The sequence below is a fragment of the Oryzias latipes genome, chromosome 19 (genome assembly GCF_053564925.1).
Source record: "Oryzias latipes strain Hd-rR chromosome 19, Olatipes_Hd-rR_3.1".
Taxonomy (NCBI): domain Eukaryota; kingdom Metazoa; phylum Chordata; class Actinopteri; order Beloniformes; family Adrianichthyidae; genus Oryzias; species Oryzias latipes.
Window position 1 is genome coordinate 7,018,169 of NC_136255.1, and position 20,608 is coordinate 7,038,776.

Consider the following 20,608-nt stretch of genomic DNA (forward strand, 5'->3'; position numbering starts at 1 on the left):
AATTCACTGAGCTCTTGAGAGCGGCCAATTCTTTTACAAATGTTTGTGAAAACAGTCTGCATGCCTCAGTGTTGATTTTATACATCTGTGGCCAGGCTAAGTGATTAGGACACCTGATTCTGGTTATTTGGATGGGTAAGCCAATAATTTTGGTAATATGGTGCATGTTCTGATTGTAAAACAAAAAATAAATAAAAGCATCCTCCTATGATCATGTTGTAGTGAAATTTTAAAACAACAAAAAAGTTGCAACATTTGTACACCAAAAAAGAACCTTGCAGTTTTTTTTAGCAGCAAATAAAGGAAATATGATTATGTGGGAGAACATTGCATTTTTTAAATTAAAAGCCTCTGGTTAAAAAAGACAGGGTATTATTGCCAAATTAGCTTTGCACCTTGTGTAGGGAAAGTGTCAAATTTAAAGGTTTCTGTTTTTGTTTTTTTTGTTTTGTTTTTTTTGGGTGGGGTGGGGGGGCTAGGCCCTTTGGCACCTGAGAGGTGCCAAAGGGCGACACTTTCACATGATAATATAATTCTAATTAATAAAGAAAGAATAAGTGCCAAACATCTTTTTAAAATTAATGTATGTTGATCAGAAGCTGTACAATAAGATTCTTAATAAGAATACATATACTGTGTGCTTTTATTGTGGAAGGAAATAATCCTCTTTATAAAGCAGCAAACATGTAGATCATTCAGAATTTGTATCCCTGGATGTAATTCCTGCGACTTAACGGTAATTTTCTCAGAGTTAAGCCCTTTATTTGACCATATGTTTTGCAGTATAAGTTGAATTGTTTTACATAGTTTGGCCAAGAGTGTAACTTATATTTGATTTTCTTCTACTTTCTTATGCATTTTTTGCAACTCATGCTGTGGAGCAACTTATGGTCCAAAAAAGATATACTTGCAGGACAAAAGTACAACAATTTCAAAGGTTGTGTGCATCTCAGATACTACAATTAATCCAGTTAAGCACACCAGGATGTCAAAGGGAGCGGATAACGTCACAATGAGAAAGTAAAGAAGCAGGTTATGAGTTATTTTGGTGCAAGTTTCAGTTAATTTATTAAAATATTCACAGAGAGAAAGAAAACGATACTTTTTAAAATGTAATTCTTCTTGTTTGTTTAACACATTTAAAAAGTCCTTAACATCTGTAGTGTAGTTCCATTAGTTACACATAGACATAAGTGTTCACTAATGTTCTGGTGAGTCCATTAGTGCTGAGGTCTCTGTGTGCACTTAAGGTTACTCAAAAAAAACAAAAAAACATAAGGAGTGTGAAGCAACACAAACATGAAAAATCAAACAGACTGTCATCTATACAGGCAGATCTGATCTGTTGACCGTTGTTTATTTCTTGGTAATGTCCTGAGTACAATGTAGAGCCAGTCTGCTGTTATGGAGGAAAACTATGAAAACAAAGAAACAAGATCAAATCAGATTGTGAGGATCTGTTCAGCGACAGCTGTGGATGCAGGAAACAACTCAGAATCCTCCAAACCTGCACCAAACTGACCTCTCGCATTGCAGAACCTGTATGAAGCGTTTCATGTAGGGTGCCACTGTTCTGCACGGAAGCTGCCAACCATTACATTGTGGCTGTGAAAATGCTAACCTGACCACAATGCAGCATCTTTGCAAGCATAAAAGCCATATCCTCTGTTTTTTTTTTCTTTTATTTGGTACACAGGAAACAACTTCTCTTTGGTTAGGAGCCAACACAGGTCCTGTTACCAGAGGAACGAAACAAGCTTTTGTTCATGAAGTCCTAAACATTTCCTTCTTGTTGAAGTTTTGTAAAGTTTTACTGCAACAATCCATACATTGTCGTTACAGAAAGACATTTCAACTTTTGTTTTGAAAAACACAAAAAAATTACATCACAAAATTCTAAACAGTGATTAAAAAAACTTCAGACAAACATTTATTTTTTCTTTCATAGTTGCGAAAAAACTTCATAAGGTTGATATGGAAACGTAAAAATTGTGGGTGTTTGAGGGACTTAAATCAAGTTGTGTGTAACTGTCATATAATTCATAATTAGTGTGGTGGGATTATATTTCTATATATATGTAATAATTTACAAGCACTCCAATTTGAAGTTGTGAAATAGTAGAATACATATTGCAATAGCATTAAACACTCGCAAAATATTGGTCTATACACAATTTTATATATTTGTACAGATGACAATAGAAAGACATATTTATGGACAGTGGTGGGAGTCACAAAGCCCTCATTGAATTTATAAATCAAGTCCATCCTCAGAAGACAATTCTGGTTTATTACAATTTGGTTACACATTGTAAAAGAAGTAGGACACTTTTGCTAGTTGGTTCTTCAAAAAAAAGGATTATCTATTTAGTTTGAATGTTTGTTAATTACTGACTATTAGATATATTTTTGGATTTCTTGAAATTCACCTCTTTCTTGTGAAGGTCTGACTCATTTTTAGGGTTTCCCCCAGGAAACTGGTTTGGTGGAGGCAGTAAGCGCTGTTTTCTCTGTCTCCCACCCCCTTCATAAATTAAAAAAAACAAAAAACAAATGTATATATTCATAAAACATATCTTTAGGCATTTAATGTTCTGCTTTCTCCAAGTGGTTGGAAGTACAACCCCTAGAACAAACAATTCAGTAAATCTGCTTAATGACGCCTTTAAACCTATTGAGAGAAAAGGCTATGATGTTAAGGCCTTGCATGAACATGACCTGTAATGTTCATGTTTGTTAGGAGTTTAAAAGGAAGGTGACGGGCTATCGCTGCAGTTAGAATTTAATGCATTTCTTGAACAACTTGGTATGCAGAGTTTTAGTAAATCAATATATTTCACAGAATAATCTCTTGCAATCTAGAAGCAAAGTTTGTGACTCAAGTTATCCTAATATCATTCATTTAACCCGGAAACATTTTCTTTGCTTGAATTGATTTAAATGTGCAAGTTTTGAAAAGTTATTTTTGTTGGACAATAAACCTTCCTTACAAATGCAGTTATTTGCAGTTCTGCAGCAGAAGCTCATTTTTGAAAGCTTTTTTTACATTTGCTCGACAGATTTTAAATACTTTTTCTTTTTGTCTGTTCACACACAATTAGTTGGTTTTTGTGTTTGTATGAAATCTCAGTTGCTTCATGAATTTTGAATTAACAGTTCTGACCGGACATTTATATTATTGTAATACAGCAATACATTGTCTTTTCTATGCAGAAAAAAAATATGTTTGCAGTATGAGAAGGGCTATTTGCTTTGATAACACATCAAAATGTTTGTGTCCAAAGACCCTAACAGAATCATACAGACTCCAGATAAGTGTATCTTGGTGTATCAATTTAAGAGGAAACTAAAGCAAAATCCCCTTTCTGGTCCAAGCCACCACAGCTGGCGGTGATTCTACAACTTGAGTTTTTATTTATTTATTTTATTTTATTGTGATGATGCTGCCACAAATCCCGGCCCTGTGTGTTTCTGGATGTATACCTCATCAGGTGGTTGTGTGTCCCTGTACGTTATAAAGTAAAATGTTTGACATCATTTAATTATTTGTTGTTTTTTTTTCATTTATAAGCCGAACCTTCCCCTGCCGGTCTTGAGTTTGGTTTTATCAGTGATCATAAAAAAAGTGCGTGTGGCAGAAATGGGCCCTTTTGTGAAACTTACTTTACAGATCTGAGCTTTATTTGAACGTCTACAAAAAAAATGGAACACACTCAAGTGCCTGCTGCTCTTTCCTGAAGTGGATCAGACGCCTCAGTCACAGTGCAACCATCTGTGTTCTTGCTTTATACATGGTTGGGTTGCCTGGGAAGCTGTGACGTCAAACTGAAGGTCAGGTTCTGGTTCTAAGGAAGACTGAGATGAATCCCAGTTAATAATTATAGTCTTTATATAGAAAACGTTCCCATTTAGTAGTGTGTGTGTATATATATATATATATATATATATATATATATATATATATATATATATATATATATATATATATATATATATATATATATATATATATATATATATATATATATATGTATATATATATATATATATATATATACATAAAATACTTGACACTAAAATAACAAAAAGAAAATGGTGGTACATAAATGTGTACAAAAATATATCTTCATTGTGTCATTTGTTTTTGTTTTTTGTATGACGAATGCACATTAATCAGCCAGAGCTTTGTAGGAATTTACCAAATATGTTTTGAATTTACGCTGGAGTAGTGAATGCTGCAAAGCACAATGCATCCATTGTTTTTTTTGCAGTTTGCACATGCTCAGCAGAACTGAGACCTTCACCGCCTTTGACTTTTTGTCATTCAATGTAGTTGTTGGCATAATATTGGGTAATTCATTTTTCCACCTTATCATTAATCTGTAATCAATTTTATTATGACTATGACAGTTAAAGTTGTATCTTTTTTGAACCAATATTTCTGGACTTTAAGCTACATTTTAGCTTAATTGTCAGTTTTCAATGGAAACTTCTCTTTTTTGCTTACACTGAACAATTTTATTGTTAAACTACAGTAAGCACCCTTCAACAACTGCCATTTAATCCTTTTGGGATCCAGTGTAGTGAATAAGAAATAAACGGTCGAACTGTCAGAAAAGGCTACATATTCAGTTACAACACCACATTAGTTTATCTGTGAAGCCACAAATGCCTCTGACACAGCAGTCAGTCACAAACACCAGTCTCAGCTAGGATTCGACAGGCTAGAAATGTGCACATGTGGTCTTTAACTTTCACAATTTGTTTTTGCAAAATTGGTTCCTTTATTCTAGTCTGATTAGCTACTTGTTTAATTTTTTTATGTATTGTACTTAAAGCTGTGCTGTTTGCCACAGTCAAGAAACCAAGGTGTTTCTGACAAATAAAATATGGAAATATTATTTTTCCTTAATGTGCTAATTGACACAAAAGCACTAATTATAGTATTTCAATATAGATATTATCTTGGCTGTTGTATTGCATCAAATCTCGCATGAACGTTTTCTAGAAGTTTAGGTTTTTTGGCCTTTGGATTTTCTATGGATAAAAATGTAGTTATTTCAATTTTATTTGTCTAATTTTAGGTATGTCTATGAAGACTCTCATTCATCCAGGTTGGTTCCATTGTAGTAGGTTTAGGGGTTGTCATCTGGACTTGGATTTAAAGTTAGAAGATGTTTCACCTCTTTTCCAAGAGGCTTTGTCAATTCTGAATTGGCTTGTCGAAGAGGTGGTGTATATGCGCTCATGGGGGAGGAGTCAGACCTGAAACTGGATGGTATTGTCCAACTTAGCCTCCATGGTTTAGGGTCGTTTAGAGTCCTTTGTCCTCAGCTGGGGGTTGGGGAGCCAGTGACTCCCTCCCCAACTGGTCATCTCTTTCAGCTGTTAAAGACCCAGATGAAACTGGTTTGGTTTGTTTAGGTAATTTTAGTCAATTAGGATTCCAGGATTTTTTTTCTTAATTAAAAGATAGGTTCACAAACTAGTTTAAAGTCACAATCACAACACCCTAAGCAATGCAGCTTCAAGCGGCCACTTTCAATGAGAAATCTATGTAAACATTGCATGTTGCGTTCATGCATAGCTATGCAAGTGTTTATGACCATTTTTGAGCTTTACATGCAAAACGCGCAGCCATTGAATGCACCTTGACAGTTAAATCACGTTGATCTTTGATCAATCAGAGTCTCTGATTTGGTAGTGACATTTGGCTGGCATCCCTTTTAATTCAGGGAAGTGCTAACCATGATCATGAAGGAGAAATTAATAGTGATGGTTTTGCCCGGACAGAATTTTATGACACCAAGTCTTTCACATATCAGAAGAGAGATGTGACAGAAAAAACCTGGAGCAAATTTCACGAGATTTGACCTACTTTGACGTTTCACACCAAGTTTCAAGACAGTCCAATGCAAACACCATGTGTTGAACGTGCATCACATGCTCGGTGTGAACCTAGCATAACATGCTGAGTTAAATGGCTTCACTTACCCATAAAAATGCTATTGGCCTTAAGGCCGTGTCATATTGCCGCTACGTACAATTTGCAAATCATACACAGATGAAATTTTGGTCTTTCATGATACCTGCATTATTTACACAATTCCCAAGAGTTTTTCTTGCGTTCGTCATTTGTTATTGTGCGCAGATGTCCGTCCAAAGCACATGTGTCAAACTCAGGCCCGTGGGTCACATTTGGCCCTCAGTGTGATTGTAATTTTCCCGCAAATTCATATCAAATGTGCATTAGAGCTCCAGTCACATTGAACAAATTAATTTCACCCTCCACAAAAATGGCCAAACGAAAGATGGACAATAGGAGTTTTCAAGACAGACGGGAGGCAGATTATCTGTTCAAGGATTCTAAAGGACAGACCTGTTTGTCTTGTGTGCGGAGCTAACGTGGCTGTAACAAAAGAATATAACACAAGAAGACATTTTATAAAAAGGTTAAACAACACATATCAGTTGCAGTTAATTTTGCAATAAAGATTGAGTTTGGCCCATGACTTTACACCACTGCTTAATTTTGGCCCACTGTGAATTTGAGTTTGACACCCCTGGTTTAGGGTCTCGGCCGAAGGGTCTTTATGTGAATTCAATTTTGAGCTTGTCGGTTGAGATTTCAGCAGGTCATGTGTAGTTGTAGTCAGTTTTCTAAATGCATGCACCAACCGTGCATGAACCATCCAGCTCGTCCGAGTGGGGGGTCAGGTCTCTCGCGGGTCCCTAGCAGCTGACTTAGAACTGGTGCGGAGCAGGGGAATCTGACCGTTTAATTAAAACAAAGCATCACGGGTGCTGACACTATGGCATTTCTGCTTAGTGCGCTGAATGTCAACGAGAAGAAATGTAATGAAGAGCAGGTTTACGTGTACTTTGCGTTGTTCATTCGTACTTCTGTGGTTTAAACGTGGTTTCACTTGTGATCCTTCTGTGAAAATTTCTCATAAAGAACCACAACTTTTCTCACTTTTGCCATGAACAGTCATATATGATAAATGATGCGCAACATGCGCAAATTGTACGTAGCTGCAGTGTGACAGGGCCATTAGCTAACAACAGCTAGCACACAAGCAGTATGTGTTAGCATAAAACATTAAAAATTTGAAACATGTATTAGTGTAAAAATTTAAAAATTTTAACACTGAAAGTTACACATCTGTGGAGATTAAATCACTAGTTCCAAACCAACTGTTTTCTTTGCAGTACTTTGGCAAAGACCCAGCTCAAATGCTAATCCAAGCAAATGTGAATTCTGGTGCTTTAAAAAACTGAGCTGCTTTTTCGCCCTCATTTTCTTGTAAAAACAGAATTATTCATCAGTTAATAATCCTGCACATGTACCTGTCGAAAACTTAACAATGAACGCTCCAGTTTTTCCCATGCCTCTGACTAAACAGGCTCCTCTAAAAAGAAAATAAAGTCAGCGTTTGAGAATATAAAAGCGGAATTATTTAAAGCTTTGTGGTTAAAATTGAGTTGTCCAAAATCTTTGATCAAATACTGATGAAAACTGACGATAACATTTAGACATGCAGAGCTCCTGATCCTGCCAGTGTGTCTCTAGTGCCTCCCAATTGGCTGAAACTGCAAATCAGGAATCAAAGCAGAAGAGTGGCAAAAAGCACCACCAATGCATCTGTCTAAATGTAGGCTGTGGCACATAGACCCACAAACATCCTATGGATGATCAAGAACCACCTGAATTAAATCAAAACAATGCACCATCCCCACGTGACTGATTCAAACTTCATTTAGATGCCCCTGTGTGAACATCTGACTTTCCAGTTGGCCAGATGTTCCAGTCTCTCACATAATCTATATGAGCAGAGTGTGTGCTGGTTGCCATAGTAATCATATCTTGCTGTTCTCCAGGTGGGAGTCGATGTGCTTGATGAGGGCATCGTCAGGGTAGCCAACAGGAAAAATCAGCTGGCAGAGAGGGCAGCTTCTCATGTCACTTTCCTCAGTCTCCATCCAGAGCTGTAAAAAAAACACAGGGATGGATCTCATAGCCAGAAATCATCTGTCAACTTTGGGTAACTTACTGCTCTAGATAGTATTTACATTTCCAACAGGATGTGCAAACAGTTGGAACCTACAGCATAAAATATGTTTTTAGCCTGAATTAAATAAATCAAAATAGAAGGTCATAAAAGCAATAATAATTTATATTAGCCGATTAGTGCATAGATATTTAAATTACATCGATCTAAATCTTCATTTTAAGATTATTTTGAGAGCTAACTTCTCCCTCAGTTCCCTGTTTGTTTGCTTGCTTCTATGGTTTTATATCTCCACTCCATCTCTGTTTTTCATGCACAGTCAGAAACTTATCAAGGCCTGGGATCTAACTTCTCCTCTTGCAGCAAAAAAACGAATAAGCATAAAGTGCTGAATTATTCTTTGAAAGGAACTTGTTTGCTGTGAAAGAGGTAACCAAGAAAAAAACAACTGGTCTTTGAAAAAAACAGAAAGTGCTCAGTTAAGGCAGGTAATATCAAACGTTAGTTTTATTATTTGTGCTTTTTCTTAAAGCTTTGGAAAAGTTTGCGAAAGGTTTGGGGGTAACTCACATTGATTGAAGGCCAGGACTGAGCATGCTCTGTAGACATGTACCCCTGTTGAGGATGGCAGCTGAGGTTGTTAGGCCTCTGAGGGATGGGGAAGGCTGAGCAGGAAGCCGGGCCCCTCATGATACCGCTGGCAGCTGTCGGAGAAAGCACGCCCAGTGTCCTTGGTGGACTGATGGGATGCGGGCAGGTCCACTCTTCCTCATCTTCGGAGGACTGTTGGGGCTGTGAAGTGGGTGAAGGTGGAGGAGGTGGCTCGTAATGAAGGTGGGCCACTTCTGAAAGCGGAAACGGCATCTCTCTGGAGTGGCGCATGGAGCTCTCTCCAAGGCTACTATCTTTTCCTGCTCCACTTTGGTGGGGAGACTGGGATCCTCTGTGCTGTAGCCCACTGTGGGGGGAGCCAACATGTTGGGACTGCTGCTTTGGGTAGCCCTCAATGTAGGGCCTTGGCTTAGGAAGGGTGGAGACCGGGTCGAGGGAGAAGCGGGGTGGGCACTGATAAGCTGAAGGATCTGCAACTTCTGAGTAACTTCGACGACCCTGGAAGCTGGCTCTAAGGTGCTGGCTGGGAGGCCTGTACGAGTACGAAGCCGGTCCATTGTTGACATCAAGTAAGGGCGAACGGCGGTGCATATCGGGGGAAAGGCGCTGCAGCACTGGAGAGCGCCGCTGCTGGATTGGGGAGTGGTGGGGTTGTGGAGGGACTGGAGAATGCCGCTGTGGAATTGGGGAGTGACGCTGAGAAACTGGGGAGTGGCGCTGGTGGTGGATAGGAGAGTGAAGCTGCACTGAAGGAACAGACAGAAAAAACACAACATTTTAGAAAGTCAGCCAAAACTTCAACCAGTCTTTGCAAATCTTATTTTCTTAGAATGTTATCAATATAGTTGCACTAGGCTGTATTGCAGACTAATTTCTTAGGTTTCCTGTCCGATGGTAACCTAAATATCTGATATTTTATCACATGTTTTTGGTTCAATCTGCACTTCTTAATAAATTAAATAACATTTTCTTAGAAAACAAAACTAACTATTACCAAATAATACAGATGACATCCAAGATGATTAAAAATAAAAAGCAAGAAAGATTCCTGTTCCAATTTCACTTTGTCTTTTCATGACTCCATGTACTGGTACCCTAATGATGCTATCATTCACGTGGGAATGCTGGGAAAATGTGGGTCCTAAATAACGATTTCTGATTACGGACAACTTAAAGACTAATTGATAAAACACTCATATTCCTAGTTGCTTCCATCACCACTTTCATTTCCAAATCTTTTTAATGTTTTTATTTGTGTTTTTACTTTGTCTTTTTGTACATTAATCTTTGATGGGACGTGGTTTCAGCGAATTTAACAATTAATCAATTCATCAATTTCTATTCCTAGGATCAAACCAGATCAATCTGTCTGAGGCAAAATCGAGTTAAATTGAATTAAAAAATGCTTTCGTTTTTCACATTTTGATGCAATCTTTTAGTTCAACCCATGGAATAAAAGCTGAAAGTCTGCACTTCAATGGCATCTGAGTTGTTTTATTTAAAATTCACTGTGGTAATGTACAGAAACTAAATTAGAAAGAATGTGTCTCTATCCAAATATTTAGGGTCCTGACTGTAAATTGAAAATCGAATCAACATTGGAAAATGCCATATGGATTGAGACAAAGGGTTAATTTTACTTGAATGTAAAAACGCTGAGTGCATTACAGCGGACAACACACACGTGATGACACCAAAAAATGATCAGTCCATCATTCCAGTCCAATGTATGGAAACACTTTGAATTTTACAAAGACATGTGACCATACAGTGTGCCAGAATGTTCCAATAATCCCTTTGGATTATTTTGATGTGGAAAAACAACAGTGGGCGGAACTTTAAAAAACTAAAATGTGAATAAATTTACCATTAATTCTTGTTAACTTGTTTGTTTGTACACATATTTATTTTACACTTAAATATCTTGAAAGAAATACAAGGAATCTGGAAAACTTCCCCTGTATTGTTCAGTACCTCTGTATTTATTTATTTATCTACTTGTTGAATTTTGAGCTAAAGAGGTCCTTGGATTAGTGCATTGGATCTAATGGGATCGTTCAAAATGAACTAATGAAATAGTTGAAATTGAATCGTACTGGCAACCGTAAATATTGAATTGAATAGAATTTTTGTTAAAATACATCGTTACATCCCTATCAAATAACCTTTAGCATCATAGCAGTGGCTCAGGTGGTTGAGCACGTTGTCTAATGATTGCTTCCATTATATATCTCGAAAAACAATTTTGAAAATGTTTTGCTAATTTTCTCAACTTTATGATGAGGATTACTCATCTAATGATCTTCTTTCCAAATATCAATAAGGCTTCAGAAAAAAAACATAGTACCAGTTCAGCTACTGTGAAAGTGGTGAATGCTATTCTTGAAGCCTTTGTTAAGAAACTGTGTTGTGCGTCACTCTTTATTGATCTTTCAAAAGTTTTTGAAACTGTTGACCATGGTGCCTGGAAAAACAGACTGACCAGCTTTGGATCGTCAGAGCATGCAGTTGGTTTGTTCTCAAACTACTTAAATAACAGAACTCGGTGTGTTAAATATGAAAAATTCTATTCTAATTTTGTCACTGTTCACCAGGAGTTCCACTCGGTTCTGCGTCTAGCCCACTCCTATTTATCTTGTACACTAATAATCTAGTTCAAATATTTCTACTAACCTTCAAATCTGGTTCAGGCCGTAATTGATACCATCTATATCTCATTAAAAATTGAGTTTTCTATCAATTCTTTGATGTAGTGAGCTTTACAAGGTTAAATAAAATGAATTATTATTATAACCAATATAACAAAAACCAGAATAAAGCCTTTCGTTGATTATGTACCCTTGGATTAGTTTGTCCAATTTTTTTTTATTAAAACACAATAGCACTTATGTTCCACCCCACACCTAAATAATAATGATATTTTGATTTTGATTATTATCCAGCCTTTTGCCTGTAAGTAAACATTTTGCTTACTATGGTCTGTTAAGTTGATGTAGTTCATCATTAAGCTCAGTGGACGCTGATTATGCCATAGAAATCTGGTGTATTTGAGCAGAAAAATTAGTGGTGCATGTGCCTCAAAAAACAAATGAAAAAACATATAAAGCTGGCCAGTAAAGCTGTAGACTACAAGGTCTCCAATATTCTGACATGCGTGCAGTATTTCAGTATTTCATGGAGTTAAATAACAAATTCAATACTTCAAAGAACAGGTTGTCTGATGCTGCAAGCAATTGTTGATGCTCATTCTTATCAGAACCCATTTACATAACAGCATAGTGTTGTTTCAGGACATGCAGTTACTAGAAACACTCTTCAAGTTCCTTAATGTGATCATGAAAAGATGTATCTGCACAAGTACAGTTGTCGTGTTTCCTGTAATGCAAGATATGCTCCTTAAGAGTGAGTCACCACTTTAGCGGCACTTCCTATTACAAAGAGGAAACATAATTTGTGGCTGCTGGGTTGGGGTGTTAAAACGGAGGGGGTGTTTGTGTTCTCCGCCTGAAAGGGAAACAGTCAAACAGTACTATTTCGTTTAGTTAGTGACACACTCAAGAGAGATTTGACAGCACCACACAAACTCTACTCTATTGTTAAAATAGGAAAAGTATATTTATTTTTGTTTCATCGTTAAAAACAACAAGCTTTTTCATGGGTCAACTTGGAAGCATGTTCAAATTCTTGTTTTGTTTCTGTTTTTCTAACAAGCCTAACAAAAGAAAAAGAAAAAAATGTGTCTTTCTTCCATTACTAAACATTAGTGTATTGTTTGGCAGATTACACACATAGCCCAGAGATAACATTGTACCAGTTGGGTCATATTTTCTAGATTGCTCTGAATAAAAAAAAAAAAAAAAGTGGTTTGTTTTAGTTTTATGTTGCAGTTTAGTGCTCCTGTTGTTATTTTATTCTTGGATTATTGAATGTGCATACAGCCTGTGCAGGGGGGGCATTAGCCTCCAGAAGATGCACACTTGTCAGACATTAGTGGGTGCACATCGAAACAAAAACAAAAAAATGGTGCGACTACTGTTTGACACGTCTGTGCTTTTAGAATAGAATAGAATAGAACTTTATTTATTCCACATCAGGGAAATTAGTTCGTTACCGAAGCTTTATTAAAAATAGATATACAATCAATACACAAAAAACCACACTAGACAAAATAAAATGCAAAATAAAATACATTTGTCATATGCTTTACTTTTATGGTGTCTTAGAGGGTTTGAATCATTTCTCAAGATATATTAAACAACAAAGTATTTTTGTGTTTAAGTACTATCTATTTGTTAATGCTAGGTAATGTTGATTCTGTTAAGAGGTGACAGATTTACAAAATTATAAACAGTGCTAAACTCTGTAGTTTGAAATGAAGAAAAGCAGGATTTTATATGATTTGATTGACATGAAAGTTTTTTTTTTTTTGCAAACAAACCTTATATACAGGTGAGGATTGATGTCATACTTATACATTACAGATGTTTCATTGTTTCTGAAGAAATTGAAACCAAAAAACTGTGCTTGATTTGTTCAGAGACTATTGAAAAAACAGTCCCAAAATTCGTTTGAGTCATGAAAGAATGTTAAAACCTTTTTTTCTGCTCATCTGCAAGATGCTAACCTGGACTAGCCTGCTCCTGCGTCGCTTTCCTCAGAATCTCTGTCTGCTTGGCGCTTAGTGCTCGAAGGCGTCCCAGTTCCTCTGTTAATTCGGTGTAGGCCAGAGCCAAATTCACCCTGAAGGAGGCAAAAAAAAGGGGGCACTTATGTAATCATAATAATAACTGCTTTTGTAGAAAATTCAAATGTTGGAAAAGGATCAACGTATCACATGATTACATACGCAGAAATGTCTAAATGTCTTTATTGTAAAAAAAAATCCTGATTAACAAAGCTAAGAATGTATAACAAAGCAGAGAATGGAAAAGCAGAAGCTCTCATATTTCTAGATTATTTGTCAGACTACATAACTGAGCTGCATGAAATCACACTATTTCATGCAAGAAGCGTCATGAATTAGCGGGTAAACTGTTTATTTCAAGAGCAGCAAAAGGTCTGTTTACAGGCACTTGTCTTAAACCATGAAACAGGCAGCTTTTGTCTCAGCAGATCGCTTTGAAGGCGTTCTGAAACACACTTTTCAATTTGCAGAGATGCGGTCAGCAGCACACGAGTGGATAATGGCGCTGATGGCATCCACTGAGCAAAACAGTTTTCAATAAGAAAAAAAACTTGAGAAATAAGTCACAAGCAGTGCTGTCAAAACCAAAAGCAGCTCCTTTATCTAATATGATAATGACATTTTTCTAAACTCCTCTGGCGTGCTCTGAAATTTGACTAAAAACAAGATAAATGCTGAAAGATAAGGATGTTGATAAAAAAAGATAGGAACCTACACAATCTGGAAAGCTCACCGAGTGACAGTTTAGGTAGTTTCTTATCAAGGTACTTCTATCTAAAGAAATGTTGAACTGTTTCTTCAATCAATGAGATTTTTAAATGTATAATAATATTTAAAAAAGAGCTTTTAACAAAAACAGAGGCATCTTTTAAGGAAAATTTCAAGTCAGATTATATGAACATGAACCCAATGATGAATGGAAAAGCCACAATAAAAAAAGAATCATGAAAAAAAGCAGGTGCCACAACATCGCCCCGCCGACAGACCTGATAAAACATCTTTCCAATTTGAAGTAATGACCAAAAGGTTTCCTGAGTTCATTTCTCCGTGGAGATTGTGGCAGATAAAAAACTGCAGTAAAGACTTTCTCACACTTTTCATGGGGAGTTTTTTCTTTTTATTCTATAAAGAACAGTTACAAAAGCTTTCAAGAATAAAATAGATATAGTGTGGGTTTTAATTCATCCTCTGAAAAGAAAATCCCTGTCAATGAAACAATGAGTTTGTAAAAAAAAAAATGTTTTGAATCACCTGCTGTAGAAGTAATTGAATCTCTTTTGCTCTATTGCTGAACTTTATTTATCTTTTTTTTTAAATAAAATCTTTAAAGGATTATCTTCATTCCTAAATTATCACTCACAACTTCTTTTTATTTTCCAATTTTCACAGATTTTGAGAAAAACACATGTTGCACATCGTAGCTTTGGAGCCAAACATAATTTTACTAGTAAATTTTGGCTTCCCATATCAAGGAAGCTCGCAGTTTTTATTAAAAAATTCACCTGTCAAAAATTCCACGGGTTGTTTTGGCTGTTGAATGCAGCCCACCAAGTTTTCCAGCATAGTGCCATGACTCACACTTAAAGTCCCTATCAGCCCCCAACAGAAACATCCCTCTCTGTGGTTCGAGTTGGCGTAACCTGGCACCGACTCTGAAGCCATTCTGTGCCGGAGAGATAGGTGCTCCCTGTATGCTCCTCAGAAAACAATCAGCAGAACAGGAGAAGAACAACGTTCTTTTGGCTACTTACTGGTAAAGAGGATGGATTTGGCATTCTATTTCTGTCAAAAGCGTTTGTAGGATTCATTTACTTCCTTTCTTCAGTCCACTCAGGAGTCTTTTGGCTGCACTTAGTACATTTCTGCAGCTTAACTTGAGGCATCTCCTCCTTTTCACACTTTTGTAATCTCACATTTCATATTTGCTAAAATCTCTTTGCAGACCCAATCACAGACCCTGTTCCCAGCCGTGCCAGGATGTGTGAAAACCTGCACAAAAGCACACCTAACAGTGCTTCTTTCGTCACAAAGCATTCTTTGTTATGCCTTAGGTTATGCCTTTATGTACTCTTTTACACATGTTTTCATGTGTTGCTTTTTTTTCTTTGCCTTAATGTAAGCTGCTGTGTGCACCTACTGTAAGGTGTGCACTGCAGTGCGTAGGAGGGGTGTGATTTTGCCAATGCAGCAACGATGAAAGGTTAGTGCAAGTGGATTGATCAGGTATATGTGCATGAGTATGTGGGCGATGGACGTGGGCCGGAACATGACCTGCGACTGATGTTAGAAAGACAGAGCCGTCACTTTCATCGGCCTTCGGTTGTTGCATGTTCTCTGTTTGTCGTCAGAGTAATATGTTAACAAATGTAAACAAAACTGGGGTAAAGCTGGCATTTGGATGTCTGCTGATTTGCATCATGTTAGTGGTGTTAAAAAAAAGGCATATTAAAAGAATTGCAGAAGCTGAAAGTTAGAACCGGCGGATCTCAGTGGGGACTTTTCACACTCTGCACTTGGTACCCAACGAACTTCTGCATTTTGTGTCACACACTTTTCAACTGAACACACAAAGGTGTTAAACAGTTTTCTCAGCAAGCCATCACCAAAGTAATGCTTTAGTTTTACACACAAGAAACACAGATAGATACAAGACACAGCTAAAGTCTGTGATGCCTCTAGCTAAGGTTCAAGAAGATCGAGAAAGTCACGTTTCTTTACATTTTTTTACAAGAAACTCCACTTTAGCATCTGTGTTTTATTGGAAACTCTGCTCACTTTCTGGGTTGAGCACAGATTAGTCAGACACTTTGGTGCAGGTGTCATTGGATCCAATCCTGCAGCAGCGCAGGTTGTGCTTGATGAATGTTACTAATGATGCACATGAAAGTCTCTTTCAGCTTTCATTGTATTTAAAGTACAAAAATTATCAGTTTTCTTGCACAAAAATGTTACGATTTCATGTTACATTTATGAAGCTTGAGTCTTTAGCAACATATTTAGTATGACCAGGTAAACAAGTGTAAATGTGTTGTGTTTTGGATCACATTTCAGTCTGAGCTCTTTACACTAAATGGCCTAATTACAAGAAAAAGCTCCAGGAGGCATAGTGGGAGTACCGTGAGTGATATTATTGAGTAAAACCAAAAGGTGACCAAGGTCTGGAAAAAGCAGTAGGTTTCCACCACACACTGACTAAAATCTAAAAGACTCAGACTCTGGTCTGTGCCGCACAGTTTACTTTCTGTTTGCTCCCCATCGAAACACCTCTGGGGTTTCGTTGTGTGGGATTTTGTAGTTGCCCAACCTGCTGTGGTTCTTTTTTTCTCTTTCTTTTTTAGCTATGCCTAAAACCTCGTAAACATCAGACAGCTGGAGAAAATTGGCATCCTGATCAAGAAAACATTTCACTCTCATTGGCAGAAACTGACACAAGTAGAAACAAGTTAAAAAAATCATCTTCAGTGATTCAGTTCTTTAATTGAAACTTTTTGAAAATCATGTTTATACATTCTTTAGTTCTTATGATGTCCTAAAACATGATGGCATGAGGAAATGAACAGTGAGAAGGGATTCTTTGCATCCACACTGCCCCCTGCTGGTCAAGGTGAGTTCCTGCCAACTCTTTTTGAATGGTGGAAGTTTTCGTCTATATCCAAATTTATATTTAAATAGCAACGAAAAAAAGTAAATTACATCATGTACCGTCATAGCACATAAAAATTCATTTAACAATAAATATCTATAAGAGCAATCAGCTGTTTTTCCCCTCTTTTTTTCATTTTGTAGATTAAACCTTACATTCCACTACAAAACAATTTATTGAAGTGTATTCTGTTTGCTGAATGTTTGGTTTTGGGATAATAATATATAAGAAACTATTGTAAAAAATAGAATCCTGCAAAACAAGTTGTTTTGTTAAATATTTTTGGAGCAGAATACGGTGGTCAGTGTGGTCATTTTCTGTCTCAAACATACATTTTTTACTCTTCAGGTGAGAGAAGAAATAATATGAACACCTTTACATATATACTTTCATTCTATTAGCTTCCCGCTCTGTTCAAGCTTCAACTAACTCTTTAATCCAGTGATGAAGAGGCTTCTAATTATGCTTTCCAATGGAGCCTGTGAAGGATGGTCTGACCGCATCATGCAGTCAGACCTGTCAGGCACAAATATGCAGACTTCTTCTCGCTGAAACAGTTTCACCATCCCACATTTCCAGAGCTCCTGCCGACCATCCATCTCCATTTTCATTTCCCCCGGCCCACTGCCCGCGAACATGCCGGGGTCACTTACTGCTCATCTCCCACCTTCTTTATCCACTCCATATCACACTGCTTGCATGGAGAATTCATTTCCTGTCGAAGTAGAGCATGAAATTAGATTAGCATGCAGGTGCAAGTGCTATATTGGAAGAAAATCTGACAGCCACGGGCTACACAAATACAACATTTTAAAAGGAACAATAAGGGCAAATAGTGACGAGATGCATCTCTGAGTTGTTTTTTTAAAACATAAATGACAAATTTTCCATACATATTTGCAATAAAAAAGGTAGCGTTTTGTAAGTGTGCTGTCTTCCTGAGGGGGGTCCTACCCACTGTGACCCACTCTTCTCATGGGATGGTGTCACTGCAGTGGGACCTCCTAGGTGTGGCTGGTTGTTTTGATCAGGGGGTTTCTAATGGTAGCGTGCTCTGTGATCATAATTAGGTCAGTTGCTGGCGTGGACGGATCCCCATAATAGCATTTTCTCACATTAGCACAAAGCAGGTTTTCACTTCAGTTTCTGTTTCTATTTCTACTTTATACTCCATTCATACTTTGAATTTTTTTCATTTTATGTTTCATTATGTCAGGTGTTGGGGGTCAAAAGGTTTAAAGGCATCTTGTGTATTTTATAATTTTTGTTTATAAGTGTAAAACACTTTGCATTATTGTTGTGTGAAAAGTGCTTTATGGATAAAGTTTGATTTGACAAGATAAAGTCGGGTACTGCATCACAAGTCATTTCTTGTCCTGCAGTGTTCAATGCAGACTTAGAGCAGTCAACACTGACCCTCTCTCGCTGGCTGCTCTGTAGCTCTCTCATCTCGTCTTTCAGCCTCTCGCACTCCGCCTTAAGCTCCTCCTCCCGCTGACACGCCCCCTGGGCTTCGTGCCGTGCCCCTTCCAGCTCAGCCTCCAGGCGCTGGAGCTTAAGGTCGGAGAGGGCGTCCAGGCTGCGGGAGCTCTGAAGGGTCAGAGCTGGACAGTCCAACACTGTGAGGGGAAAAAACCTGGAGTCAGGGGAGAAAGGAGGAGCAGCAGGAAGGCATAAAACCACCGTGCTCCCACAGCTGATGTACAGCAGATGAACATAAAAGAGATTGGTTCTTCCAAGGCCAGTGTTTTGTTCAGTTGGTACCTGAGTAATTTGATCTGTGTGGGCATGCGGCTCACACATTCTTTGAGCTGCAGAAGAAGCTGCACAGCAACATCATATTTGATCTGCGCTCCCTCTGCCTCCTCACCAGGCGCTCGCATGAGCTGTCGCAGGTGCAAACACACTGCCTACAGACAGCACTACACCATTTTAACACCTTTTCCTTCATTCATGCAGAACACTACAATAAATCAAACCTTTTTAGCCTCACATGGTAAAGGACAAATAAAAGCCTCGAACCTGATTTACTGGACAGTCGCTGTCTGTGCAAAACCCTACCTCCTCCATATCGCAGTAAATCATCAGCATCTTTTGAGGTGGTGACACATTTTCTTCCATGCTTCAGCCACCCACTTTAATGCCAAGGGTACTGTTTAGCATCTCTTTAGAGCAGCTGAAGTTCACAGAACCTCTTCAGAACCCATCCAGTTGACTAACTGCGGGCTTTGGCTAAAATCTGCAGCTTCCCCAAAATGATCCTCATTCAAAATTTAAATCTATTCATCATTCACAGGTTTTTCTCCCATTTTTGGCATTTGCTAACACTGGCCAATAGCAGCAGAGATCATTTAGTGGTGCAGATGGAAGCAACAGGATGAATAATACAGATCGGCACTGCCTCAGAATGTTTTTGAGGCCAGAATGATTGAATTTCCACCAAAGCACTTGTAAAATTGATGGGACTCCTCTCTGTTGACTAGAACAAATGAACAAAGTGTCCACACTGATTTTCCAAATCAGGCCAAGGCCTCTAAAAATGCTTTTTCAGATACATTTTGGAATAAATGTCTTAAAAAAAATACACCTTTAAAATGTTAACCCATAATTAAATTCTTCAATTCATGATATGCACTGACACTTATTGCTTTGAAACATTCTACAAACATACAGTGGCGAAAACAAGTTTTTGATCCCTTGCTGATTTTACAGGTTTTCCCATTTAAATTAATTGACAGTCTGTGATTCTAATGGTATGTTCATTTGAACAGTAAAATATAGTAAATCCCAATTACAATGTAGAAATCGACTTTAATAGATTAATGTATTTCATTGAGGAAAATAAATATGTGAACGCTCTTGCCATGAAGATTTAGTACTTTGTGGTAAAACCCTTATCAGCACCACAGAGGTCAGACGTTTCTTTCAGCTGATGGTCAAGTTTCTGCACATATCAGGAGGAATTCTGGTCCACTCTTCTTTGCATATGACTTCTAAATCATTCAGATTTGTTGGCTGTTGCTAAGCAACCCTGAGCTTCTCTATTGGTTTTCTATAGGATTGAGGTCCAGAGACTGACTGGGCCACTCCAGGACCTTGATTTGCTTCTTCTTCAGCCATTACTTGGTTGTCTTGAATGTTTGTTTTGGGTCATTTCCCTGTTGGAAGATCCATCCATGACCCATTTTTTGAGCCTCCTAGTAAAGGGAAGGAGGTTCTCACTCTGGATTTGATGGGACATGGCTCCACCCGTCCTGAATTATCTCTGTGCAGAAACCCCCTCCCTCCCTAAACATAATGTTTCCCCCTCCATGCCTGACAGTGGGGATGATGTTCTTGTGGTCATAGGCAGCATTTCTCTTCTTCCAACATGACAGGTTGAGTTGATACCAAAGAGCTCAGTTTTGGTCTCATCTGAACGTGGCTATTTTCAGGCGGCACATGTGTCTTCTTAAGCAGGGGGACTTTTCCAGCTCTGCAGGATGGTAAACCATTGAGGCGTAAATTATCACCAATGGTTTCCTTTGTGACTGTGGTTCCAGCTGCTTTGAGATCATCAACTAACTCCTGCTGTGTTATTTTAGGCTGATTTCTCACTGTCCTCTTGATCATGGAAACACCACCAGGTCAGATGTGGTTTGGAGGCCCAGACCTAAC

The 20,608-nt window shown here is 37.9% G+C and overlaps 1 protein-coding gene across 2 annotated transcripts in view; it reads right to left on the bottom strand.

Moving 5' to 3' along the window:
• Positions 1–1,040: 1,040 nt before the first annotated feature.
• The window catches only part of tbkbp1 (TBK1 binding protein 1), an 88,137-nt gene continuing 68,569 nt past the window's right edge, over positions 1,041–20,608 (bottom strand). For both annotated transcript variants that reach the window (XM_011488385.4, XM_078937907.1), the window contains exons 6-10: positions 18,368–18,570; positions 17,605–17,666; positions 13,249–13,364; positions 8,583–9,370; positions 1,041–7,989 (exon numbers count right to left, since the gene is read on the bottom strand). In XM_011488385.4, the coding sequence (XP_011486687.1) occupies positions 7,861–7,989; positions 8,583–9,370; positions 13,249–13,364; positions 17,605–17,666; positions 18,368–18,570 (1,298 nt within the window). In that variant the 3' untranslated portion in view covers positions 1,041–7,860. The remainder of the gene's footprint in view (positions 7,990–8,582; positions 9,371–13,248; positions 13,365–17,604; positions 17,667–18,367; positions 18,571–20,608) is intronic.